General features: G+C 31.3%; 4 protein-coding genes across 4 annotated transcripts; 1 reads left to right on the top strand and 3 right to left on the bottom strand.

Annotated features, from left to right (window-relative positions):
* Positions 1–613: 613 nt before the first annotated feature.
* On the bottom strand, positions 614–13169 carry LOC145760049 (uncharacterized). The gene is made up of 42 exons (XM_082573912.1): positions 13026–13169; positions 12567–12676; positions 12302–12385; positions 12014–12198; positions 11812–11927; positions 11557–11725; positions 11368–11478; positions 10867–10987; positions 10531–10704; positions 10130–10259; positions 9984–10041; positions 9775–9890; positions 9529–9647; positions 9155–9325; positions 8924–9052; positions 8721–8839; positions 8482–8579; positions 8280–8386; positions 8011–8166; positions 7665–7861; positions 7420–7502; positions 7233–7334; positions 7078–7161; positions 6440–6612; positions 6229–6364; positions 6018–6097; positions 5892–5940; positions 5697–5772; positions 5576–5618; positions 4912–5156; positions 4482–4601; positions 4281–4398; positions 3617–3798; positions 3254–3362; positions 3000–3144; positions 2167–2276; positions 1928–2058; positions 1587–1818; positions 1336–1428; positions 1084–1221; positions 887–1010; positions 614–804 (listed from the first exon to the last, which is right to left on the bottom strand). Exons 2-42 carry the CDS (start codon positions 12657–12659, stop codon positions 734–736), a joined length of 5097 nt encoding a protein of 1698 aa, XP_082430038.1. The 5' UTR covers positions 12660–12676; positions 13026–13169; the 3' UTR covers positions 614–733.
* Positions 13170–14378: 1209 nt separating this feature from the next.
* LOC145759391 (uncharacterized) lies at positions 14379–16619 on the top strand. Its single transcript, XM_082573211.1, has 2 exons — positions 14379–15678; positions 16005–16619. Exons 1-2 carry the CDS (start codon positions 15375–15377, stop codon positions 16109–16111), a joined length of 411 nt encoding a protein of 136 aa, XP_082429337.1. The 5' UTR covers positions 14379–15374; the 3' UTR covers positions 16112–16619.
* LOC145760548 (AH receptor-interacting protein-like) lies at positions 16436–19962 on the bottom strand. Its single transcript, XM_082574463.1, has 7 exons — positions 19731–19962; positions 19124–19319; positions 18564–18685; positions 18401–18474; positions 18221–18323; positions 17982–18128; positions 16436–17594 (listed from the first exon to the last, which is right to left on the bottom strand). The coding sequence occupies exons 1-7, from the start codon at positions 19872–19874 to the stop codon at positions 17379–17381; spliced, it is 1002 nt and encodes a 333-aa protein (XP_082430589.1). The 5' UTR covers positions 19875–19962; the 3' UTR covers positions 16436–17378.
* Positions 19963–21032: 1070 nt separating this feature from the next.
* Positions 21033–24341, bottom strand: LOC145758936 (4-galactosyl-N-acetylglucosaminide 3-alpha-L-fucosyltransferase FUT6-like). Its single transcript, XM_082572629.1, has 5 exons — positions 23358–24341; positions 22577–22681; positions 22328–22401; positions 22124–22243; positions 21033–21947 (listed from the first exon to the last, which is right to left on the bottom strand). Exons 1-5 carry the CDS (start codon positions 23649–23651, stop codon positions 21185–21187), a joined length of 1356 nt encoding a protein of 451 aa, XP_082428755.1. The 5' UTR covers positions 23652–24341; the 3' UTR covers positions 21033–21184.
* Positions 24342–27950: the final 3609 nt, after the last annotated feature.

The following is a 27950-nucleotide window of genomic DNA, read 5'->3' as shown; positions in this document are numbered from 1 at the left end:
CATCATCCTTACGATTGTGCTCAGAAATCTGAATTATTCTTAAAGCATTGTGTGATACGTTATGATTAGTTGATACAATACTTATGTAAGTTTTCGTTAAACTTTAAGTAAGCGAGGGCAGAAGGTTACAAATTATGATTTGATCCGAAATATGATTTTTTTTGATTATATCTTTATCCTTGATGTGGGAAAGTCGAATGCGCGACTTAAACATAGAGTAACATCAGTTACTCCAAACCAGTCCCAAGTTGCCTGTGGCAGTTTGGGATATTATAGATTATGATTGCCCAATAATTATGCTGCTAATTAAGTGCTGGTTCAGCAGGAGTTCATACCGTTTATAGAGCCTACAGTATGAGAATAATTCTTTTTAAACCTGAAGAAGGTGAATTTTTTTCAAATACCACGTGCATGCATGCTTTCAAATTGTAAACATATTATGTACTTCATTGCAGTTCAGTGTTTTCAAATGGAAATCTACGTAACGATTATTAATTTTTTTCAATATTTGATCCTTAATAACAGAAAAGATACTTCTCTGCTTATAGTACTTTGTTCGATTGACATTATAGAACTTTTAATAACTGCTAGGAGTTAATTTAAACATTAATACACGTTTTTTGGTGCTTTTTTTAAGAAGAGAACAAAAATGCACAGTGTAACAAAGGCAAAAAATAACACAAACGTTAAAAAAACACAACTTAAAAAAAAAAATTCGGGACAACCTAAGATCTTATGACTGACTCAATGTGACTGAATTCGAAATTATTTCGTTTGGAATTCCATTCTGGCCCAAGGAAATTGCTGTTAAAAAAGTTTAATCTATTAAACCGTTTAAAACACAAAGGCATGGTATATTAAAATAAATTAATTTCAGGCTACTTACTACTGTCTGTGTTGTTATTGGAAGCTGTCTGTTGAGTAAGATTAGATGTTGGCATCATTTCTATGTTTTCAATTATATCGTTGTTTATGTTAAACGTTGGCATTGCATTTAAATTGAAAATATTCTGTAAAAAAGGAAAAAAATATATAAAACCATACCTTATATAAACAAAATAATTTTAGTATTGCCATTCAAACCTGGTTGTTGGTTGCGTCTTGTGGATTAGTTAAAGTAAATGTAACTTGATCTTGTGGCAGAGAATTATTGTCCTGGTTTTGAAGTCGAATGCTCCCGTTATAAGGAGACTGTATGTTACTAAACAGCTGCTGGACAGCCTAAAATATTTAAAACTTTTGAAATAAGATGCTTATAAGAAGTGTATACAATGTAATTGTTTCAAATATAAAGCGTTAAAATGGGTGTATGGGGAAAATGTGTTATTTTTTAACCTGTAAAATGACTGGGTTATCGGCGTTTAAAACTTGTGTTTTGTTTCCGTTTTGTGCTGGGTTCATTGATATGACCATCGGATTTTGTAGTATCTAAAGCCGTAAATGTTAAAACATATATCCAACAAAAATCTAACAAAACACATTACTAAAAACATCTCTTTGCTACATCTACTCAAGAACAGAAGTATCTGTATTTAATTTTTTGGCATATTTTGTCATTCCAAATTAAAGTATAAAACTATATCTACCTGTTGAGTTATTGGTGCTAGGCTTGAAGGTACAGCGATATTAATTTCTTGTAGTTGCTCCTGGTTAGTTTCTGTTTTATTTTCATCGCTATTAAGTAAAGTTTCATTTTCGGATTGGGATAAAGGCTGGAGCCGAATATTACTAAAAGGCTGTATAACAACGTTAGGCGCTGGCCAACTTTGCTCACTGTTAGTAGTAGTAGTTGTTGTTATATGTGGAACTGAAGTCGTACTGAAAAAGGGTGAAACAAAATGTAGTGTAAACAAATACATTTTCCAAGTTTTAAGTTGTATAGATGGAAGAGTATGCAAAAGATACAACGTAATACTGAAGTACATACTTTTGTTGGCTTTGGGCATTGCTTTGCATGGTTTGTTGCAAAAACATTGGATCGATTTGAAGGGTTAGGTTTTGATCTTGGCTGTTAGTTGTATTGTCTTCATTTAGGTGCAACGAAACTTGGTCATTAGACTTCAAAAAAAAGGTAAATTTATAGATTAAAATAAAATATTTGAAAGTATAACTAATTGTACAGCTTAATAGATAGATAACGTAACGTGAAATGCTGTGAAAAGTTACCTGAAACATATTTGTGTTTAGAAATCCATCCACAGGTAAGTTTAGGGAAATGTCTGGCCATACCATGCTTGGAACACTTTCTATTGGAGACATAGGATGAAGAAATTTTCCTAATCAACAAGAAAATCGTTATAGTTCAATTTTAAAGTCTACTTTTAAATTTTAGTTTAATTTTAAAGTCTACTTTTAAATTTTAGTTCAATTTTAAAGTCTACTTTCAAATTTTAGTTCAATTTTAAAGTCTACTTTCAAATTTTAGTTCAATTTTAAAGTATACTGTTAAATTTTAGTTCAATTTTAAAGTCCACTGTTAAATTTTAGTTCAATTTTAAAGTATACTGTTCAGTTTTAGTTCAATTTTAAAGTCTACTTTCAAATTTTAGTTCAATTTTAAAGTATACTGTTCAATTTTAGTTCAATTTTAAAGTCTACTGTTAAATTTTAGTTTAATTTTAAAGTATACTGTTAAATTTTAGTTCAATTTAAAAGTCTACTGTTAAATTTTAGTTTAATTTTAAAGTATACTGTTAAATTTTAGTTCAATTTTAAAGTCTACTGTTCAATTTTAGTTCAATTTTAAAGTCTACTGTTCAATTTTAGTTCAATTTTACAGTCTACTGTTCAATTTTAGTTCAATTTTAAAGTCTACTGTTCAATTTTAGTTCAATTTTAAAGTCTACTGTTCAATTTTAGTTCAATTTTAAAGTCTACTGTTCAATTTTAATTCAATTTTAAAGTCTACTGTTCAATTTTAGTTCAATTTTACAGTCTACTGTGCCCAAATGTAAAGCAATTCACGATATAATACTTAACGTTTTTAAAAAATGTCTTACGTTTTGTTAGTATAGATTTAGGTTTGTAGTTCGGTTGTACAAAATGGGTGGTCATGTGACTTTTTCGATGACCCGAAGTTCGAAAGGTCAAAGGGCAGTGCGAACACTTGAATGGCTTAGCCCCAGTGTGTAGTCGCATGTGGACCTTTATAAAAAAAAAACTTCAAGGTAACTTTCTACATCTGTTTTAAAATATATTATTTTATAACTACCGTGATAGTAAATAGAGTTATAGAAAATTGTTTAAAACTTACTTTGAGGCTAGCTTTTGCAGCGTACATCATATCACAAATGTGGCATCGGAACATTTTCTCATGGGAATGAGATTTTTTGTGACAAACTAATGTTGACTTTACCGAAAAACTAAAAAAAAATTAAAAAAGTTTTTTAAACAGTTTATGTAAATGCCATGTGGTCATTACATTATGCCAAAAAAGGGTTGTTTTTTGTTTGTTTTAATTAAAATTCAATTTTAACCGTTATTGATAACTTATGTTACATTTTGATTCAACTAATTTGCGTTCATAGAGTTTATGTAGTGTTTAACGAATAACATTTAACGAAGTTACTTTTTCAGTTAACTGTGCCCATCTATAACTATTTAAAAGTATATTTACCTTTTATCACAGATTTCACACCTAAACGGTTTGTCGCCCGTGTGAGTTCGTTCATGTCTTATAAGATCACTCGGTTTTCTGAAACTCTTCTGGCAAAACTTGCAAGCATGTGGGTGGATTGGTCCATCGATTTCAAACTCCTTGAACTTTCCACGAACAGCGCCTTTTTTTGCAATGTTAATCTACATTATAAGATTATAGTGATTATAGGTTTTATAAAACTCGATAGTTAAAGAATCAAAATTACTGTAGACAACAAAACAGGTTACGTTAATACCGGCAGCGTGGTGTAGTGGTAAGAACACTTGCTCCACCACACATGAGGTGGTGGGTTCAATCCCCACTGATTTCATGCTGTAGTGCCCTTGAGTAAGCGTTATAGACGGTATGAACTCCTGCTGAGCCAGCACTTAATCAACAGCATAATTATTGGGCAATTATATTCTATAATATCCCAAACTGCCACAGGCAACTCAAGACTAGGTCGGAATAACTTATGTTACTCTATGTTTAAGTCGCGCATTCGACTTTCCCACATCGAGGATAAAGATATATACAAAAAAAAAAAAAAAAAAATATTTAAAGCCATTGAAAACACATTTATAAAAACGAAAAAACAAATTTTTCCATGATTTTTATGTTATTTTTATATTTTTATACCAACCCTATCTTTTTCTGCTACTGCTGACAACAAAAGTCGCTCAGAAAGAGTCATGTTCTGACTTGGATCAGTTCTTTCCAATATTTCACTTTGTTCTTCGGACAAAACGTAGAAAGAACCTCTGGTATTTAATTTTTGTTGTTATAAAATTTAGTTCAAAATATGGTTTAAACATTTTAATACCGAATGTAAAATTTTGTTTACTTTTTTCTTTTGATAACATGTTTTTTTCCGCTTTTAAAATGTAGTTTTTTGTGTTGTTGTAACTCGAAGAGTGATTTATTATTTAACCCACATTTGCTGCACGTAAAGTCAAAACAATTTCTGGAACATAAGAAAAAGTTTAATCTAGATGTAGTGACGAACCGGACAATTAGTCAGCGACCAAATCGCTTTAACGAAAAAAGAAGATGAAGAAGCGATTAATGAAGAAATAAATTAAGAATATTTACTTTTTGAATATTTAAATGTACTACCCCAAATGGTAAAAAAATGTAGGCAAAATTAGCAATTATTTTTATAGAGGGATCGAGTATTAAATACAACAACCGCCTAAACAAAGTCAAGAAGCGGGTAATTGCTCCGCTAACCAACTGGATATGCGAACATATTAAGAAAACGGAAAAACACTTACGTTTCAGTATGCTCGCTGCTGTGCTTTGCAATACAGTCATCGCTATTCAACTTGACAAAACAAACGTTACAACTTAACGAGCTTGGGTTGTTGTTATGTGCCTGCATGTGGCTAATAAGCAACTCGTGCGAGCTCAACGAATGACAACAGTTGGCGCAAGGCAACGAAGGGTGGATGCGATTTTCTCTTTCATAGGTGTCATGTTCGTTCAACTGTTCTTGTGATTTAAACGGCTTTGTACAACCCTTTGAAAATAATTAATAAAATATGTTAAAACAATAAAAAATATTTGGTGCTGAAATAGAACTTGCTGAAATAGAACTTGCTGAAATAGAACTGTTATTATCGAACAGACAGCGTGGTGTAGTGGTAAGAACACTTTCTACACCACCCATGAGATCGTGGATTCAATCCCAACTGATCTCATGCTGTAGCGCCCTTGAGTAAGGTGATATAAACGGTATAAACTCCCGCTGAGCCAGCACTTAATCAGCAGTATAATTATTGGGCAATTATAATCTATAATATCCCAAACTACCACAGGCAACTTGAGACTGGGTCGAAGTAACTTATGTTACTCTATGTTTAAGTCGCGCATTCGGCTTTCCCACATCGAGGATAAAGATATATACAAAAAAAACAAAAAAAAATTATCCCAACTTACCAAGCAGTTGAATACAACTTGAACATCTTGCCTTTGCATGTAACTAAAACATAGAATTGTTTGTTACTAAACTTTTTCAAGAAAATTTAAAGAAATATTTTGAAATAGATTGAAATGTTACCTTTGTTGGTTTTCATTATTTAAATTGTTGATTGGGACTTCTGCATTATCCGCAACTTCTGTCATGGAGTTATCGACTGCAAAGCCAACAGAAGACATTACTTAATGCAGTTTTCAACATTTAAAAATTTAACAGTACATTGTTCAAGTTGTTTTGCCTCTTAGTAAATTAGTTTTATGAAACAAAAAAGCTCACCTTGGAATCTTGGCAATTGACGAATGTTCTGAATCATGTTTGGATCAATCTGAAACAATTTAAGTTAAAAGTTAAAATGTGGACTGAGCCTTTAACTAGAAGAAAATTGACATGAATGAACTTTACCTGGAGCAAAGTTGGGCTGTTGCTGAAATCAAGCATTTGATTGTTGTTCTCAACATCTACATTTGGTTGGTTGTAAGAATCTTAATTTAACGACAAAGGTTATAAAAGAGGCAAAGGTTATAAACAATAAACTCTAAAAAATTTAAAATTTACATCAATTTAAAAAAATGTTTTTTGTCAAAATATACATAAAATGTGCATTATGTTTTACCCTTTTCTTTTTCATTATTTTGTTTATTTTCTTCTTCCTTGTCATTGGATGATTGCGTGAAGTTGTTCAGATGAAACAACACATTTTTGTCAATTGTCGTTAAACTGTGATTATTGTTCTGTTCAGTGGGTAGTTGCTAAATAAAAACAAAGGTAAGTAAGTCAAAAACATACCAAATAATCAGGTGAAATTTTAGAAATTATCCACTTACTTCATTTTTATGTGTGTTAATATGCTTCTTACATGTAGCATTCGTTTTAAAAGTCTTCTGACAATAAGGACACATGTAAGGTCTTAGATGACTGTGCATTGTCATATGTCTTTTTAGACTATGCTGATTCATAAAAGCCTGGCCACAAACCAGGCATTTAAAAGGTTTTAAACCTATAAAGACAAAAGGGTTTTGCTTAACTCTTTTTAACAACTGCCAATTTTATTTAACACAACATAGGTTTTTTTTTGTATATATCTTTATCGTCGATGTGGGAAAGTCGAATGCCAACTTAAACATAGAGTAACATCAGTTACTCAAACCCAGTCTCGAGTTGCCTGTGGCAGTTTGGGATATTATAGATTATAATTGCCCAAAAATTATACTGCTGATTAAGTGCTGGCTCAGCAGGAGCTCATACCGTTTATAGCACTATACTCAATGGTGCTACAGCATGAAATCAGTGGGGATTGAACCACAGACCTCATGTGTGGTGTAGCAAGTGTTCTTACCACTACACCACACTGCCGGTTAGGTGTAAACAACATTGCGAAATCTTTGGGAAAAAGTTTACAATTGTATTAATATGTTGATCAGTTACTTTGAAATTTACAGGGTTTAGTTAAAGTACAACAAACCTGTGTGCACCATCATGTGACCTTTGAGAATACTTGAAGAATTAAATGATTTTCCACACTGGGTACAAACATATGGCTTCTCACCTTTAATAAATAACTAACATTACCATTTAATTCAGTTAAAATTTTACAAATTTAAATATTCTATTTCGAACCTGTATGTGTTCTAAGATGTTGTGCCAGATGACTTATTTTGTTGAAAACTTTGTGGCAAGTAATACAACGATGTTTGGATTGCTTCATTGGTGATGAAGAAGCTGTAAACAATTTATAAATTAAAAAATATTGCCTTAGTTTTTATCAATAGTTTGTCTACGTTTATTCGGTTAAAAAATAACTTACTAATTCTTGCAACATGTTGAGGCACTCCATCTGGTTGAACCATAACAGGATTTTGTAAAGGAATGGTAGGGGCGGGTGGAATGCTAAAACAAATAATAGAACACGTTTTAGTAAGTTTACAAAAGATTAAATGTATTATACAGAAACAAAGTTACAGAAACTTATACCGTTTTGTTAAACGTCTTAATCACAAGGTTGGGCCTTAAGGTTTTTGGTAGTTATAAACATATAAAATCCAAACTCACAGTGGTAAAATATCTGGCCTTTCCTTTCTCTGTTTTTTATGGGCAGTTCCTCGTACATGGGATAAGATATGATTATGCCTGTGGCCTGTAGTTCTAAAACTTAAATCACATCTTGGACATTTGTAGGGTCGGGCTCCGGTATGTAACCTGATGTGAACTTTCAAGCTGCCAGCAGTGGAGAAACACTTGAGACAAACCTAGGAATAAAACAGTTTGAAAAACATTATATCCCAAGTTGACAAATAACCATCTACCTTAGAAAGCAAATTGGGAAATTTGGGCTTAATTACAGCAAACACAAGTAGTTTAATACAGTCTTTGGGCATAAAAAATCATTAAAACATACCTGGCAAGCATAATCTTTAAATCCGATATGGGTTTTAACATGGGCAGTAAGCGATGTTTTTACAGCAAAACTCTTGTGGCAAGTCATACACTTGTAAGGTCTTTCTTGGGTGTGCGTTCTTATATGCCGGACCAGGTCACTTGGCTTTTTAAACTCCTGCAAAATATAGAAAATGGTTTCGCTACCACAAGTAGAAAAGGCAAAATTTTTATACAAAATCAAATGGCACAATTTTTTTATGGAGTGTTAGCTAATTACAGTGCTCTTACCTTGGAGCAATACATGCACTGGTGCCACTTTACACCGTCCACTTTTCTAACCTTCCAAGCATTATCTCCACCCAATCCTGCTGTTCTTAGATATAAGCCTGGAATCACTAAATAATAAAATTCAAAAGTTAAAGAAAAGCAAGAGAGATTAGGAGTGTACCTTAAACAGTTTTTTTATAATGAATTTAAAAAAAATAAATACTTGATCTTCTTGGTTGATCAGTTACATTCGTCACTTGATTTGACGCTGGATGATTCTCTGTTTCTTGATTTATAGGCAATAACTCGTCCTCATTTATTCTAGATAAAAATTTTGCTATAACCACCAAAATTTAACCAGTTAAGTAGAAAAATTGAACAATAATTCCTATTGTAAATTAAATTTTAAATTAAAAATTAAATTAATTTTTTTACAAATTTTGATTTTCAAAATGAACAAACTTTTGTTGCGAGTCCAGCCCACTATCTTGCAAAGCTTGTTGGACAATATCTCGATCAATTTCATTGGTCACTAATTTGCCAGTAGCTTCGTCTAATGACACTCCATTCCCGTTGTTGTCCTGGTATAGTTAATAAACAACAAATTTTTACATGTAAAACTTTAGAAAAGGGTATACTTAAAAATTAGTAAGTTGGTAACTTACATCGAGACTACTAAGCAATTGTTGGATGACATCAATTTTTTCTTTTTCCTGAATTCTTTTATTTATTTCAACATCTTCTATTTCAGTTAATTCAGAACTTTCAGTTTCTTGGTTCTGTTCGACAGATTCCTACACAAAAGAAATGCATTAAACAAGTTACTGAACTGTGCAAATGAATTTTTTTTTTTTAATATATTAACCATAATATTAAATATTTTGTTCTGGATTTACCTGTTGTTTGTTTTCACCATTCCCATTAGAAACATGGTATTTTGTAATATGGGCATTTAAACTTCCCATCTTTTTGAAGAAGCTGGAACATTCAACACACTGAAACCTTCTATTTTGTTTTGAATGAACACGTTGTACATGCATTCTTAAATTTCCTTTTTGGGCGTATATCTAAACAAAAGCAATGTTTTTAATCAAGTATTTTATATAAGTTTAAATATAATCACAGTTCAATAGGTAGAAGGTTAGTATAATGAAAAAAACAATTCCAAATTGCACAGTCTATTGTATACCAAAGGTTAGTATTACATTGAACAACTTATTCTTGTATACATAACAAAATTATGTGCTTGGTGGAAAAAATAGCAACATACTTGTGGGCAATGTGGGCAAGCGTGTGGTTTCTTTCCAGAGTGCATTAACATGTGAAGTTGAAGAGCTCCTTTTTGATTAAAGGCTTTGTTGCAAATGCCACAAGAGAATGGTTTCTCACCTAATAAAGTAATAAGAATAGTTATAAAAAGGATAATTATGTGGGGGCAGTTGACACTAATTAACATATATTTAGCAAACCATTTTAAAGTTTGTTCATATTTGATATACAGTTTGAATAAGTTTACCTGTATGCACAAGTACATGTCTCTTGTATTGACTTGCTTTTTGAAAAACTTTGTTACAAAACATGCACTTCATTGGATCGGCCTTCTTTCTGTACTTTCTGCGGCTTGCAATTGGTCTAATAAACATAATAAAAACACCATTAGTAACTTAATAAAAGTTCCTATTAAAATTAAATTTTTATACACAAAAATGGGGTTTAAATTCTTACTTAAAAGTTGATCTTGATGAAATATATTGCCAAGAAGCAACAGGTGCTGGAGTAGTAACTATAAAAAAGTTTGTTTAATTTATATACTATTTAAAATACTTTTCTCTGTAAAAAAATAAAATTTAAGAATTGTAATAATTTTCTACCAGTATTTTGGTTCTGTGTAATGTTCCTATCAGCCAAATGAATTTGTAAATCTCTTTGATGTTGATCCATGTGTTGATCTAGCTCAGTTCTTAATGCAAACTCATCACCACACTCCGTACATATCATTGTCTGCATTTCATTTAAAAACAGATCAAAATAAAAAAAAATTAAGTTTTAACTGACAAATTTAAGTTATAAAACTAATGTTAAATTAAACTTCAATATACATATATCAAAATAACAAAGGCAATAGTAATTTGTCTATAATTTACTACTTATATAATTTTGGTTATGCCTTTTTCTTCAGAGTAAATAATTCCAATTTTAAGTTAATTTTTTTCAATTCATTAACCGTAAAATATTGTTTTTACTGTAATTAGAAATAACGTAAACACTTTACCTCTTCTTCAAAATGAATGTTAAGATGGGCTTTGAGACTTGCAATTCTAGAGAAGGAACGCTGGCATGCTGGACACTTATAACTCCCATTCTCCTTTTCGGCATGCAGGGCTTTATGTAGAACAAGGTTCGATTCAATGTTAAATGTTTCACCACAACACTTACATTTGTGGTCCTAAAATATGTAAAAGTAAATTAATGTTGTAACTATTGGCACATTTGTTTGTGTATTTCAAGCTTAAAGAAAACATCTAGGCAAAATTTAACGAAAAATCAAAATAAATTTAGAGTAGAATTATTTTAAAATCTTAATAGTTGGTTATTACACAAAATTTACTTTTTCATTTCTGTGTTCTTTCATGTGTTGTTTAAACACAGAGGCAAGATTGATTTGGGCATGACAAATTTCACATTCAAACGGTCCTTTTTTAATCTCAGCAGAAGGTGGAACTGTAGTTCTTAATTGTAAAAATAAATACTTAAAAAAAGTTAAAAAATAAATAGGAACAAGCATCTTAAACAAATATTCTATAGATTTGGTGAAGATTAGTTCGTAAAACCGGCAGGTGGTGTAGTGGTAAGAACACTTGCTACACCACCATAATGTCGCGGGTTTAATCCCTACTGCTTTCATACTGTAGCGCCCTTAAGTAAGGCGCTATAATCGGCATAAACTCCTGCTAAGCCAGCACTTAATCAGCAGTATAATTACCGGGCAATTATTCTATAATATCCCAAACTGCTAAAGGCAACTCAAGACTAGGTTAGAGTAACAGTTGTTACTCGACTTTCCTACATCGAGGATAAAGATGCATACAAAAAAAACTAACATTTTTACCTAATTAAACGGCAGGAATTTCCCTTTTTTCTGCCCCGTTTTCCTTTTTTGTTCATTTTCTTAATACTGATTTCTTTGCTTTTGTTGTACAGTAGATTCGCAATATCTCCCCTAAAAGGTTTGTATAGGAAAAGAATTTAAATCAGATTTTCCCAAGTTTACAATTGCTAACATTAATATTTTACTCACCTATGTTGTTCCATGTGCTTTTCTAATTCTGAATAATCCTCTGTTGTAAAGGGACATATTTCACAATGATGTTTATGGTCGATATTTATTGTATTTGTATGCTCTGGATTGCAAAGCGATGGAATAAGTTGGCTTATGTCAAAATGTTGAATAGATTTTGTTGGTTTGGCTTAAAAAATATAAAACACATTACGAATAAGAAAGAAATTAAATGTTAAAAAAATGTTAAACATTTAAAAAAAAATATTGACTAACCCATGATAGGTGTAGGTTTAGCAGGAAGAATAGATTTTGTTACATTATCAGCAGTGGTTATAACACTTACACTTGGCTCTAAAATACTTTGCACAGTTTCAGAAGTTCCTACATAACTTTAAAAAACACAATTTAATTAAATAACTAACATTTTAATAATATTATGACTTTTGCAAACGGCACAAAACAATTCAATGTTTACCTTTCAGTAGTTAAAGTCGGTTGAAGAACATTATTGTTAGTTAATACTTCAGTAGTTGGTAATACTTGAGCCATAGACACAGTGGGTAAAACAATATATTGTTGGCCATCTTGCTCTATCACAGATAACTCTCCATCTTGTAATGTTATTTGTTGGCTGGATAATAAATCACCCAACTCCATTTCCTATAACAAAACAAACTATACTTGAAACTAATTTCCATGTAGCAACTAAAAAACAATTTTCCATAGCAAAAATTTTATTTTAAAAATTGATTTTAAAAATTACCATGTTAGAGTTTCCATTGACGACATATTGCTGGCCATCGAAAGGCGAAGTGAGTTGGACATACTGTTGTGTTTGATTATTTTCCTTCAAAACACAAAATATATATTTAACTAAACCCAAACGAACAGTAAAATAAAATAAATATAGACTTTATCAGCAAATATACAAAAAAGTTTACAAAATTTAGCTTTGTATATGATACAAAAAAGTTGTACTTTGATGGTTAACATTAACCATTTATTGTTATAGTTAAGATGATAATAACCTTGTCAATTTGTGAACCGTTAGTGTCATTAACGAGCAATAGTACATCAGTATTTTCATTCTCAGCAGGCACTAGAGATGCCATGTCGTCCATTTTTTAGTTTAAGTTTCCTAGAATACACAAAACATATTAAACTTTTGATCTTTATATTGTAAAGGAATAGGTGCCGGTGTATTACATATAATTTATTCTTAAAATTTCTCAAAAAAAGGGTTTATTTAAAAAAGAAAAACTATAATACAATTATATTGCATTTACACAATTTGAACCATGCTGTATTTATGCTGGCTTGTTTTTACTAAGTCAATATTTAATTAAAACATTTATAATTACATGCCAAAGTGCAGAGGCTTTACTGTTATAATGTTATGGTATAACATATTTAATTGTAGTTAATCAGTTCGCAAGGCATCGCAAGCATGGCCATGTTAAAACACTGGGTGTTATCAGTTCACTAACCTTTGGTTAAATGGCGGTATCGGTGGATGGATACATCCCGGTTTAGTGTCAATCCGCCAGTAGCAACTCTACTTGCGCTTCTAACAGTCTTCCGATTTAAGAAAGCTATATATTTTAACAATATTTAAGTGTTTTAAACCTATATAAAGCTAAAACATTTAAATATTAACTTATTTTTGTAAAGAAAATGGATAGTTTATCTGTTTAATTAAACTAAAAAACGGCTGACAAAATTGTCAGTATCGTTACTGCTAGCATAGCTCTGTATAACTATATGGCTGTAGGCAAAAAGGCAAGCGGGTTTAACTAAGTGCGTATTAAATGGATTAAAAAAACTAAACTTTTGATTTTAATTGTTAATTTAATCGTATTACGCTGTTATTTACCTAAAAATTGTTTAATTTAAACTAAACAGGCCAAAATAACTAGAAAGGAAGGTAGTGGGCGGTGCTTTAAAATTTCAGAGCCATTTCCAGGCTTGTCTGTCAATCAAATTTTTTATCATCCAATAAGCTAACAGAAATAGGTCACGTGGTCTACAGTAGGATCGCTAAACCCTTTAATGGCCATTGGCAACAAAAAGAATAAAATATTATGGGTGAAAATGCGGTTAGAATAGAATTCAATAACCAATAGGTTATTTAAAGAAAATTAAGAGAGTAAATGAGCTAAAACCGCATAACATTTCTATAAAAATATACCAACAAAAAATAAAAAAAATCAATACCAATAAAAAAATATTTTAAAGTGTATGCCAAAAGTAAAACAACCAAGTGTGAGTTAGCAAATGAATATTACGTAATTTATTGTTAAAATTTTGATGAATTGTTTGAAACAAATAACGTTGAACGAATAATCAAGTTACAAAGGAAGTGGGTAATTAAAATGCGTATGCATGTTACCCCTTCCTGCTTAATGTAATTAGTTTTATGTGACAGCAAATACAACAAATGCACCAGTAGCCCTTTCAATTCTATACACTAGTGTATGTAATGTTAGACAAGGTAGATGGTAATGATTAACCAAATTAAGTTTAAGCTTGGGTTGCGTAATTATATCTAAAAATAAATAGGAGAAAATAGTAAACTCACTTTAGAAAACGCCTAGGGGTTTAAGTTGTTTTTTTAAAACTGCTATAAATATGTGTTAAAGCCAAACATAAAGTTAAAACTGGCTCATGTGACTTTTCTCGTAGTTTCTAACACATACATAGAAACCGACTTATGGCCTACGTTCTTATAGTCACGTGGTGATGACGTCACGACGCACAATAGTCACGTGAAAGTTAAGAATAGGAAGCTAATGAATGAAGTATGTACTCAAAGTAAGTTAGGCCTAAAGCTGGAAGTGTGGATTGTCAGTTTAAAAAAACAATTTTGTTAGACAGTTCAACGTACACAATAATTATTGCAGTACGTTATTGGGTTGGACTAATTATCAGCACTCAATTGGTGCGGCTGTTAAGCCTTTAGTTAAATTATTTACGACGCTTTACGAGCCTATACAAGTACTTAACTTGGCCATTTGAAGTTTAGTACTAGAGACCCATGTAGTAGATTAGCCTATTCAACTGTGCCATATAGATAACAGAATTTACAGAATTAGGAGGAACAAAGTTTACGTTCAAATATCTTTGTTATGTTAACTGAGGGTTAGTTTTAAAAGCTATTTTGGTTTATAATAACAAATATCGAAAATCGTTCAACGAAAATATGCAAAATTAGGCAGGAAATGGCGTCATCATTTCCTGGTTGTTTCAAAAAGTTAGGGTAACGTTAGTTTCACCATACAGACCAACTTATGTAGATAGGTTTTCATTGTACATGGTAAAGCTAAGTTCTAGGCAAGATCTAAGCAGTGTTGACTTTAGCAAAAGTATTTTAAAACCAAACCTAGTTATTTTCAATTTATAAAGTATTATGGCAACGGTGGATTAAATTACTATGTAAAGAATCAAAATGAGCTCAGTTTTACGATGAATAGGAGAGAAGAGCTTATTGTCCGCATACATTATTCATGCTTTGTTGATGGAACGAAAGCGTATTTTTTCGAATCGATTCAAGTTAGCATATTACATTATGTGGGGTTAATATTTATTGTTAAAAAACTTGTTTTGAGTTGAATAACAAGTTAAGTAGTAGATTATCGAAGTTATGTTAAACGAGTTAGTAAACAAGTGGGTTTTTAAAACAAATCCAAAAATATACAATTATTTAAAGCATACATTTGTTGTTTATTAACCATATAACTAAGTAACTGAGTGATTGTTTTTTTAATAGTATAAGGATTTAAATCAGGGTTGATTGTTTTATTTTTTAACAAAAAAATTTGAAATAATTTATAAATAACATGGCTTCGGCGCCCCCACCCTACGCGGTTGACGATCCTAATTTTGGGAAACCACCTTACCCACCCCAACCCCCTATGCAACAAGCAGGAATGCAACAAGCCCCTTACCCACCACAGCCAGGCTACCAACAAGCTCCATACAACCAAGGTTACCCACCACAGGGAGCTTACCCGCCCCAACAACCCTACCCACCTCAACAACAGCAAGAGTACCCACAACAAGGAAGTTACCCCCCACAGCAGGGGGGTTATCCACCCCCTCAAAACATGGCCGGTCAAAGACAAGGAAAGCCGACTAACGTTGGTAAGTAATTTGCTTATGTCTTTACTGTGACGTCATGGTGATTTCTGTTTACGTCATTTTTGAGTCATTTTACGTATTGGTATTTACGCTGAATAAGTTTTTGTTACTTGATAAGTTATATGTAGGTAATGAAAGTTTATTAAACTATTTTTCCACAACGCTTTGTTAAAACTAATATAACAATAGGCTGCGCGATATTTTTAAAAACAAAGAAAAGACAATAAATCAATTTTGTCACGAGAATAATACAGCCATTATTATACTTCACATTGTTGTTTTTTTGTGTTTGATTTAAAGCGCTTATATTTACGTGTTTTGTTTTTCAGTTTACGTTGAAAATGATCAAAGACGAAGAAATAATAACGACGACGCCACAGACTGCCTTTTAATCGGTTGTTGTACCGCTTTACTATGCTGCTGCTTGTTAGATTAAACAATCTATTAGGCATAGCAGGGACATTTATACATAGTCAGGTTAAAGCAATTAACTTGTGAAAAAATGTACATGGCTTTAATAGCGAACTTACGAACCTTATCTGTTACGATATTGCTTGGGCTTAGTGGTTAAACTTATAAAAATGAAATACTTTAAAACAATATATATACCTTTTCTTTTTCGTAAGAAGAATTAGAGTTTGTTATAGGGTAAAGGGTGCTTATTCATCCAGAATTATAACAAACAAAGCAAAAATATCGATCTTAAGATTAAGTATTACATTATACTAAATAGTATTATATTTTAAATAATGGGCAATTGATAAAAAAAACTGGATCAATAATTATTTGTTGGTTTTTTGTTTTTAGTCTAATTGCAATAATATTGCAACTTTACTTATAATTTTATATATAGTTTAAATCATGTTTTTTTGTCGTTTTTGTATTGACAAAATATGCTTTGTCAGATATTTGTAAAAAAATACAAATAAAATATAAAAAAGCATTTAGTTGTTTCTCAAAATGTGCCATATTGTATTCAAGTATTGCTAGGGCTAAAATAATGGTAACATAAAAAAATGATCAATAACCCAAAAATTCAAAAAACTAATTATATTATTACTATTAAAACATAAAAGTAATTACCTATTGGCTTATAAATGTTTTTTCTGGTTAATTTAGTTAAGTAGCACCTTCAGAAGTGGCAATTTCTGTTAGGTTTAAGTTAATTAAGCTTAGCCAATAAAGTCTGGCAATTACATCCTAATTGTAAAGCCCAAAAAAGCACTGCTTTAATACCAATATTATAATACATTTAAAATGAATTTTACATAAAAAATATAAGCAAAAATGCCAGGGTTTGGTAGAAAAAGATACATATAAAAGCGGTTAAAAATAAGTAAGAGAAATTGCAACAAAATGTATTATAACATACTGCATTTATATTAGAGATAAAACTATTTGCAGTAAGTTAGTATACATCTAAGTCCAATGATACAACAACCAACAATAAAATGCTTTTATTGTTATGCTGTACGTAACACTAGCTGCCACATATAGACTAACCTTAGTTAGTGTATATATTCCTAAAAAATACCTTAAAAAAGCATAGAGAAATATGGTAATGACTACCAATCAGAAGGTAGTCAGCTAATCACTGTACTTTGATAGAAGTTATAACTTCAAAAAGTCACAGACTTAAGATACAGAAATCTAAGTAGATTGAATGACCATTCTTTTTGAATAATTGATCAAAAATCAGGAGTTTATGATGAAGGTTCCTCGAACATGCCAAGCAAGTGCCTCGACAAATTTCCATCTCTCTCTTTTTGCCGATTTTTAAGATTTTTTAACTCTCGGTTCACAGCAGATTGTATAGTGGGGTCAAGCTTTAGTGCACGATCGAAATCCTGTCGGCATTCCTTTTCGTCCAGCACATAAGCGTGTGCTTTGCCTCGTTTAAACAAGGCTTTAACATTGTCCTGAGGTGAAAATTCAAATAATTTACAATTCACTGATGATACCATAGCATATGTAAAAAAAAATCAAATAAAGATTTTTTTTTTGTATATATCTTTATCCTCGATGTGGGAAAGTCGAATGCGCGACTTAAACATAGAGTAACATGAGTTACTCCGACCCAGTCTCGAGTTGCCTGTGGCAGTTTAGGATATTATAGATTATAATTGCCTGATAATTATACTGCTGATTAAGTGCTGGCTCAGCAGGAGTTCACACCGTTTATAGCGCCTTACTCAAGGGCGCTACAGCATGAGAACAGTGGGGATTGAACCCACGACCTCATGTGTGGTGTAGCAAGTGTTCTTACCACTACACCACGCTGCCGGTTTTTAATATTCATCACTTACATTTCCATCAATTTTTTCCAGCACCTCAGTGCAAATTGTAATGCAGACCGTAAACTCTTTTTGTAGTAATTTGCATTGAGCGTAATTCAGCAAAAGTGGAATCTGTTGTTTGTCCAACTCTATCCAAGATTCTGTTCCGGGCCTTTCCTGAAAAAAATTAATATTTAGTAAGAAAATCAATAAAAAGAGCTGTAAACTGCATCTTTATTTTGTTTTGAAAATAAAAACAACTTTCATACCTTTATTTGTAAATGCTTAAGACAACCTATTGCGTTGGCATATATTTTTTCAGCTTCATCAGTTTTGCCTTCTTTAAATAACTTATTTCCCTCAGTATGATATCTAAAACATTATAAAACGAAATTTATAATAATAAAAGTTTATAAAATAAATTTCATTCAAAATTATTCAAAACCAACCTTGGCACGCCGTCCAACATTTCAGTTGCATCCATTTGCCATAATTCCTTCTCATAAGCATTTTCGTCTTCTGTCTAAAGAATTTTGTGATCAAAACAATTTGTTATCAATGTATATATATACATTTAACAGCTTTAATGTTTTGACAAAATATAGTACTTACTTTAAGCAACTCGAATTCAAAGTCAAGTGGTTTCATATTTCTTTGTAAATCGTTTAAATCGTCGTAACCTAGTCCATTTTGCATTGCATGTAAACCGCAGCTATGACCAGTTTGTTCCTTACCTAAAATGAATTATGAAAAAAAAAATTTAGTTGGAAAGTTGAAAGCCATAGTTTGTTGATAAAGTCTCGTTAGCCTTAAACTCCAATCCCCACGGCTCTTATGCTGTAGCGCCCTTGAGTAAGGCGCTATAACTGGTATAAACTCCTGCTGAGCCAGCACTTAATCAGCAGCATAATTATCGTGCAATTATAATTTATAACCCAAACTACTAAAAGCAACTTGAGACTGGGTCGGAGTTGCCAATGTTAATCTATGGTTAGGTTGCGCATTAGACCTTTTCACATCAAGGATAAAGATATAAAAAAAAAATTAAATATACCTTTAAAGAATATCTTTTCCTACACCGACCGAATTTTTACAAAATTTAACAAAAACAATCCATAATTTTTAATATTTGCAAAAAATAACCACATATAAAACCAAAATCTTATAATTACCAAGATATAAATCCCTTAGACTTCTTGATATTGTAGGGTAATCCATAACTGCATCCATGGGGCAAGCAAACCTCGCTACCTCTCCATGCATCATCGTTTTAACACAAGTCTCCCAACATTCCAACTTAAATTTCTTTCCCACAAGCAACTCAAACGGTTTTTTAAATGTCCTGGAATCGTCAATAACGATTTCATCCTAAAGTGTAAGGAAAAAAATTTTTTTACGCAGTTAACTTACGTTAAGAATAAGAAAATATGGATCTCTATTACTTTCGCACGCCCGAATTTAACAAGGCGTTATAACCTAAGTATGGCAATTGTTCAACCAGACATTAAAAATTAGTTGAAATATGTTTCAATGAGTATAACTTAGTCCGCTTTACGAGTCAGATGTGTTAATGGGTAAACTGAATATGTGAGGGTTAGGGTAAGGGTTTAATTTATGCAACCTCTTTGTTTAATTACATGTGCCGTATTTCGGTTACACACCCTGTTTATGTAGGGCGTGCGAAACTAATAGAGATCCGAAAATATATTGGTATTTATAAAAGTTTTAACATTTTAATAAAATTCGTGGTAACACAAGTTAGTATAAGGATATTTTTACCTTGTCGGCCGTTTTCGGAATTATTGTTCTGAAATGAAAAGTTGTTTTCGAGCCGTCTTTAAAAGAAGGTCTTTTTCCGTTTCCTTCCTTTATAATTTTCTTACTTATTCGTTCTTTATCTAGTGCTTTTTCCATTTTTACCATATTAATATCTTTTTAGAAAAAACGACTGCTTTTCTTGCAAATATAACTAAAATTTAAGATAAAAAAGGTTGTTTTTCAACTATTTTAATTTAATAACACCAGAAACAGTGATAGTGACAGATTTTTGACAGTTTTCGTTACAGAACTTTTATATTTAATATAAAAATATTACTTTATCCTCAAAATCAATCAAGTTAATTAAAACCCCTAGAAATCATATTTAAATCAATCTAGAACGATTTAAATAATAAATTAAGTACAAAAACCAAACAAAAATTTGGTATTTTAAGGGTCGAATGCAGAAAGTGCGATTAACTTTAATCCGCGATTAAAGCGAAGATTAATTTTTGATCGGTATGCAGAAACCGGTGAATTCGGCGGATTAAAGTAAGGATTAGGTTTTTTTTTTTTTTTTTTTTATTTTGGTTTTTCGCGCATTGATAAAAGTAAATAATAAATACGATATACAATTAATATTACAACAATGCGACGGGAAAAAATGACAAAATCAATTTAATGATTTAAAACATGCCAAAAGTATTAATGTTTACATGAGGATTTTAATTATTTTATGACCATGCCATAAATTATTAAATTTAAATCATTAAATTGATTTTGTCATTTTTTCCCGTCGCATTGTTGTAATACAATCTCATTGTTTACGTCAATTTGTTTGTTCGTCACAAGCGCGTCATAAAGAAATTACATAAATATTTTGATTGTTGATATTTTTAACCCAGGATTAAAGTTAATCGCCGGATTAGTTATTCCGGCGATTAAAAATGTTTCTACATACCGATTAAAGTTAATCACGAGTTTCGTTAATCGGGCGATTAACTAATCCTGGATTAGCGTTAATCAATCGGACTTTCTGCATTTCACCCTAAGTATAATATATTAGTTTTTTCTTGTTGAATTATCCTAGTCCAGGATACCAATGCTTACAGTTACAACCTACTTAAGCATAGAAATGAACACAGATATATTAACTTGCAAGCGTACATTCTGTATCTTCTAAACCATAAAACTAAAGCCAATACCTGGAACTTGAAACTCATAAAACTGTGACTTAATGATTTGACAACTATGGCAACTTAGGCTGCGCAACGAGTAAACTATTAAAATAGTAACAAAAAGTTACATAAAACAATCTAAAAAAATATTTAACAAAAAGTTATAATTATAGAAGCAGTATTTTTTTAATCCTTTGCAACGAAACATAACGGAGTAAAATTTAGGTACATAACATCGATAAAAAATTTCATATAATTGTAACTTAGAGAAAATAAATAATAACAATAAAAAATATATTAAATTCCAAGAGCACATTCTTTGTTTTCTAATCCGTAAAACCAATCTGCCAAAGATGGCACTATTCGTGGCGTTTTTAGCCCAAACAACGGAATATTCGACGCCGTTTGGTTATAGTCGTCCTTAAATACATTATCAATATTAATACCATGTAAAATTCTACACAGTTGACAGTGTGATCTAGTCCTTTGATAATTCGGCATATTTTCAACGCGCATAACTCTCCAGGACAAATATTCTTTATACGCGGTATCGTTTTGGTCTAAATAGTGCAAGTGTTTAACTAAGTCTTTTACATTTGGAAAATCTTCCACAAAAATGAAAGAATTTGGTGGGGCGACTTTTTCGTAGTCAGCCTTTTTCGCCCCCCATACGACTGGAACCGCACCATACTGGAGGCCGTTTGTGAAAAACTTCTCGGTAATGTAGTCCTTGCAAAAATGATTATTTTCGAACGACAAGTAAAACTTTGTTCTCCGTATAAGCGCAACGTGCTCACCCCTCGGGGCCTTTTTCGCTTTAGGAAAGCATGTTCCCCGCCGATCGTGATTCAAACCAGCATTTATTAAATTTTGCGATAATTTTAATCGGTCCCTTGCGCCCTTAGTAGTCCCGCAGTTGGATACTATCCACAGCGCAAGGTTATCTTTTTGTCTTATAAGGTCATCCACGTCTTTACTGTAATTTCCAGACCCCTTGGATTGAATTTCGCGTAACACGTTCTCTGCTAGGTTATAAGGTTGGTATACGTCCGAGTCTCTTCTAAACAAATAAACACTTGGTCACCTTGATTATTTATAATGTTCAAAAATACAAAAGAGGGACCGTATGTAAAGCTACACATACTATAGGAGGCCAACTAAGATGTGAGGTTTCCATCAAAACGACTAGCAGATTTTTTTGGCAAAAAAATACAACAAAAGTTTTCTTGATATTACCTGTAAGTCATTGTAAGGTTAAACACTCCACCATCGTATTCTCTTAGAGTCATTCCTCTTAGGACTCTAAGAGCCCTCGTTCCTTCCATGGACGACCAGACATAGAATTGATCGAGTCGTCTACCAATATAAATAACAGGTTAGCATTAAAGTAAACAAGAATAAGTTTATAACTATAACTTATGGTAAAGTTTTTGTTCTTACCTTTCTTTAGGCAACAACCACTTCCTTACTTCGTTAAAGTGAAAAATTATGGCCTTGGTGTTGGGGTCAGAAACCTGTTTAAACAACATATTTAGAAATAATAACGACAAAAAAAAACAAAAAAAAGAGAGAAGTGTGAGTTATGGGGCTAAATGAGTTATATGGGGCTAAATGTTTTTTGGGGGGTTTTTAAATCCCTGTTTAAAATTTTTTTAAACTTTTAATAAAGCTACAAATCATAAGTATTACCTTCTCTTTATCGTAAGTGACGTAGCATGCTCCACACTGTGAAGTACCAACACTAAATGGATTTCCTTTTGCTCCAAATGGCGGCTCCCAAATAATAATAGTGAACTACAATATAGAAATAATAGTTAAATTAAGAAAGTAGTAACTTCTAACTGAACAAAACAAATAATTGTATGACTCATTATCTTAGTTCTTAGGTCATTGTTTTGAGACTTTTTTTATTAAACATTTTGTATTGGGGTTTGGTTTATTTGGAAAGGCTCCTCAAACAACAGTTTTCAATGATTTATTTTAATTTAGAAAAACAGGCGGGCTGATAAAGATAGTAATAAAGTAAACAAGTTTGTAATCGAAGTTTTATGGGAAACTATATTTCCGATAATAGGGAAAACTTCAGGAAATTTTAAACTTCCCTTTAAAAACATTTAGTGTTTTCCCAGTACTATCGAACTGAAACAATTTTCCCACTTGCCTATGGTAAACCAAAGTGCTTTTTAATAAAAGCGAAGCAATGTTACAACTAACTGAAAAAGGTTATGTAATTTATAAAGCATTCGATTTACCATTTTAAGTAAAAAGGTTTTATCTTACATAGAAAGTGATTACGTTTGTTAACATGTCCTTTCTATTTACATTCCAATTAACTATTTGTAAAGATTTAAAGCATAAAGCATGTAACACTAATATAATGTAAGGGTGTATAACGTTGTCCTTTTTTTTGGTAATTCAGGTAACGTTATAAGCTATGGATTTAAATAGAATATTTGTAATGTTTTTTTACCCGCTCTGTTGCGTTTTGAAGGGCTTTGTTTAATAGTGTTAACTGTTCACCGGAAAGTCGAACTTGATTATTGGTATTTGAAACATTGTTATCTTTGATTTCGTTTTCCCATTTATCATACGTAAGAACTTTTGGCCGAAATTGTTTATCAAAACTTCGGTTAATAACGTTAAAAACCTTATTTGGTTGTTTGAAAACAACGGCGTTATAACGATACACAAAAAATACACATAGTCCAATGGTTAACAGAAATGCAGTAATTATCTGTTGTTGTTTTAGACCTACTGGCTCCATATTAGAATTAACCTGTTAAAAATGATGTAAAACTAAACATAAACTAAACATGTATTTTTCTAAATACATAAAGGTATAAAACTTCACTATATTTTATTTAAACCAAAGTCTCTAATTACAGTTTCCTGGTGTTAAAACACTTACTTATATACTGTCTTAATTTGTAGAATAATATATCTTAAAAGCTAAATATATTTAATAACGTTACTACCAATTTGGTAGAATTATTAACTGAAATGGTTATCTATTAAAAGTACTTATTCTCCATAACGTTTATTTGAAGAAATACAATCGCAGCTTTCTATATCAACAAATGTTCTAAGACATTTTCAAGAATAAAAGCTCTATACAAATCACTCGACGTCCACTCAACCGTTCTGGTAGGTCGAAAGGCAAACGGCGTAAAAACAGTTTTTAAATTTTTAAAAATATCTTTAAGTAATTTTCTATCGATACTACAGTAACAACTATTTTTATTTTTACATAAAATCTAAGAAGAATTTGAACAAAAAAAAATTGTGTGTCATACTTATTTAGAATTACTGTCTTAACACACTTTTAAACAAGATAAAAACTTGTCACTAAGTTTACATATTAAACCTTATGTTTACAACTTTTCCTTGCTTCACTAATTCTAAACGTACCGGTGTGGGTTTCAGGAATTTCCTTTTTTCATGAATAATTGGTTTAATAAGCAGGAGAGAATATGACGAAATACACGTCGTTGAACAAAAGTACAACGATTTCTTGCCTGGCAACTTTAAATTAATCTGCTCAAGTGTATATTAATAGGCGTGTACTTCATTGAAAGCAACATACAACTAATTCGGGGCGCTAAAAACTGTTGGAAAGAAACAGATGGAACGGGAACTGTTGGAAACGAAACAAATGGAAACGAAACAAATGGAAACGAAATAAATGGAACCGAAACATATGGAACCGAAACAAATGGAACGGAAATAGTTGGAACGGAAATAGTTGGAACGGAAACAAATGGAACGGATTTTAATGAAGCGGATTTCTTTGACGGATAACCTTTTTGGTGAAAAAAAAATTAACGGAAACAAATGGAAAAAAACTTACGAACCGGAAACAAATGGAACGGATCTTAATTAAGCGGATTTTTTCGACGAACAGTAGTTTAACGGAAAAAGAAAGCAAATGGTAAAAGGTTAATGAAACGGATCCCAATTAACCAAAACAATTATAATTTTTAATAATTTAAATTATACCCTACTTACCCTAATTTTATAATAAACTTTTTCTATTACCCTACTTGTCAAAAAATCCGCTTTAAATTAATTATTTGTTTAAAATTCGCTTTCTGAAAATTCTTTCCATTTGTTTCCACTTTTAAAAAATCCGCCTTTAAAATTGATCCGTCAAAATCCGCTTTTTTGAAATCCGTTCTATTTGTTTCCACTTTTTAAAAGTCCGCCTTAAAATTTAATCCGTCAAAATCCGCTTTTTTTTAAAATCCGTTCCAACTGTTTCCGTTCCATTTGTTTCCGTTCCATTTGTTTCCGTTCCATTTGTTTCCTTTCATTTGTTTCCTTTCCATTTGTTTCGTTTCCATTTGCTTCGTTTCCATTTATTTCCGTTCCATTTATTTCCTTTCTATTTATATCCGTTCCAACAATTTCTTCCAATAGATTCGGCGTCTCCACTAATTCATTTCAATTTTTGTTAACTTAAATTTAAACTGTTTATATATCTAAATATCACATAGCGTTACTAAAAAAACCGCATCATTTTTCTGAGATTACACCACTATACTGTAAAGATAATACAACATACAGCAATAAACAGTAAGTGATATAGGATATGCCATGCGTTAATCGTATTTAATTTTAATAGCCTGTCATGCCACTCTGCATGTTATTAATAGGACTTCCTCTAAAAAAAATTTAACAACTATGCCCCTTTACTAGACTAGTTTTAAAACTAGTAGTTTAAAAATATAAAAATTTAGGCGGCAACATAATACATCGAAAATAAATAATAGACTCAAGATGGTGTACAAGAGCTAAAATATAAATGTGAGCTATCAGTAAACGCCAGTCCCGTTATATGGTAAACCGGCCATGGCATCAGATTACGTTTTAAACGGATGGCTTAGAAAACCTTTCCTTATCCTGTCCCAAATTATATAATAAAAAGGAAATCTAAAATTGTATATTAGTTAGGGTTTAATTATTTTTCATTTTTAGTTTTTTATTCCTATTATTGTAAAAACCTATTTTTTAATAAACAAAAAATACCCAATATGAGTTTAAGGGGAAATTTGTATGTAAAATTAAATAAGTTCGTCATTGGCGTAAATTTTCTAAAGTAAGGCTCTTCCATATATAAGCATTACGATATAGTTTGTTTATATCTCGTGTAGTAAGATGTGGTTCGGTGACTATCCAAGGAAGACAATCGGGTTCTTGTGCGAGGCACTCTTTGCTGGTTAAAGTATAAAAATTGAGCAAGGCTTTTCTCAATGCGGTAAGTTTAATATATCCAATTACCCTTTTAGAATATGTAGAGCACATCCAATTTTGTGTTTAAAAAAAATAAGGTTACAGGTAGGTGTAATACACAAAAGGTTTCTTAATTTAGGGTGCCACGCTTCCTAGGCCTACGTCATCCCGATCTTTTGTCTGCGTGACGTCATCGTTGAAACGAGCCCAGACAGCGAACATGACGTCACCTCGTCTGGCCGCGAATTCCGCTTCGAAATCTTTAAATTCGCGCAGTGAGGCACAATCGTTCATTGTTGCTCTCATAAGTCCAGTAGTGTGACGTCATAGGTAGCTATTATTGACGAGCGCGTTTAATCAACTGAAAAGATCTTTTGAGAAAAAAAAAACTTGAAATTTTTCTTTTTTTAACAAGTAGTACCAGGGTATATTAATCTAAATGAAGTAAACATTTCAAATACTTATCAGTATCTAAATAGAAGTTTACATCATTGAAAAAGAAAGTAGATTTAATATGAGTATATAAATTCGATTCAAAAGACAAATTTTAAACAGTCTTAAACTTTTATTTTATTGAAAGGGTGACGAGTATTTAAATAATATTTAAACAAGATCTGATCTAGAAATAGAAGTATATTCAAAGTGTTTTTGTTACAGTTACGTTAACGAAAAAGTTTTATTTAAATTTTAATGCCATGTTTTTAACGGCAGATCACATCAATTTATTTTGATTAAATCAGAAGACGCGAAATATGAATTTTAAATTAAAATTTTTTTGCAAAATTTTACCTACCCAAAATAAACTTTAAAAATATTCACATCAGGTATATTTATATACATCCGCAGAGAGCATCCTGTGTTTTAAACGGCCAATTCGATGCGGTAGGTCTTGGTTCAACTTCGAATTAAAAGATCTCGTGAATAAGATTGATATATCTGGTTATAAACGCAGTAGGTGGCCCGGTAATGCTGCAGATAAGGCAATGCATTGATTGGCTAGCTTGTTAAAAACTCACATGTTTTAAGTGTTATAAACAACGAGTATAAGTAAACATGATATGGTCTTATATTTGACTATAGGTTTTAAAAACTACATAGTTGTATAGAAAGTTGTTGGTAATTTTATACATTTACATATTGTTTTTTTTTTTAAAGTTAGTCTATTTCTCTAAAAAAGAAATATAATACCTGACGTTAATGAGTCAAGCTCACAATTTGAGTGGGAGAAAAAAATGTAAAATTAAATTTTGTAAACTTTTTAACACTTTTAAAGTTTGCCCTGAAAGTAAAGTATTACTCAACTAACGAATATTCTACTAAAAACTTAACTTTTTTGAGTTTGTGGAATATATATTTAAAGAATAACTTAACTATCTAGTTTTTTTATATTATCACAGATGGATTAGATAAATGCTCTTTGGGATAAGTCACAAACTATAACGTTTCGTCTAAAAGGGTAAATTAAATGTAAGGTTACTCTAAGATTGTTAAAATTTGTAAACGTCGTTTGGATATGACATAAAGACCTACGCGGTGAGCAAATAAAAGTGACGCATACATCCCTTTATATTAAAAAGAAAAACACTCAGTTAGAAAATTTTACGTAGTTAAAAATAATTTCTTATTAATTTTATTAGGTCAGAATCACATAAAAAATTTTTATATTGGTATAAACTTTTAAAAGTTATAACCCAAATTTGACCATCTGAAATTAACTTTTCTTGTCGTGAAATAATGGCACGGTCTACGTCATAGGTAAGACTGGAAGACAAAAATTCTAGAAATTTTAAAAATATTTGATTTTCTATCAGGCGTGTCGTGTTTTCAAAACTCT

Source organism: Corella eumyota, chromosome 7, assembly GCF_963082875.1.
Source record: "Corella eumyota chromosome 7, kaCorEumy4.1, whole genome shotgun sequence".
Taxonomy (NCBI): domain Eukaryota; kingdom Metazoa; phylum Chordata; class Ascidiacea; order Phlebobranchia; family Corellidae; genus Corella; species Corella eumyota.
Note: the sequence above shows the minus strand (reverse complement) of the source record. Positions and strands in the feature narration are given on the sequence as shown.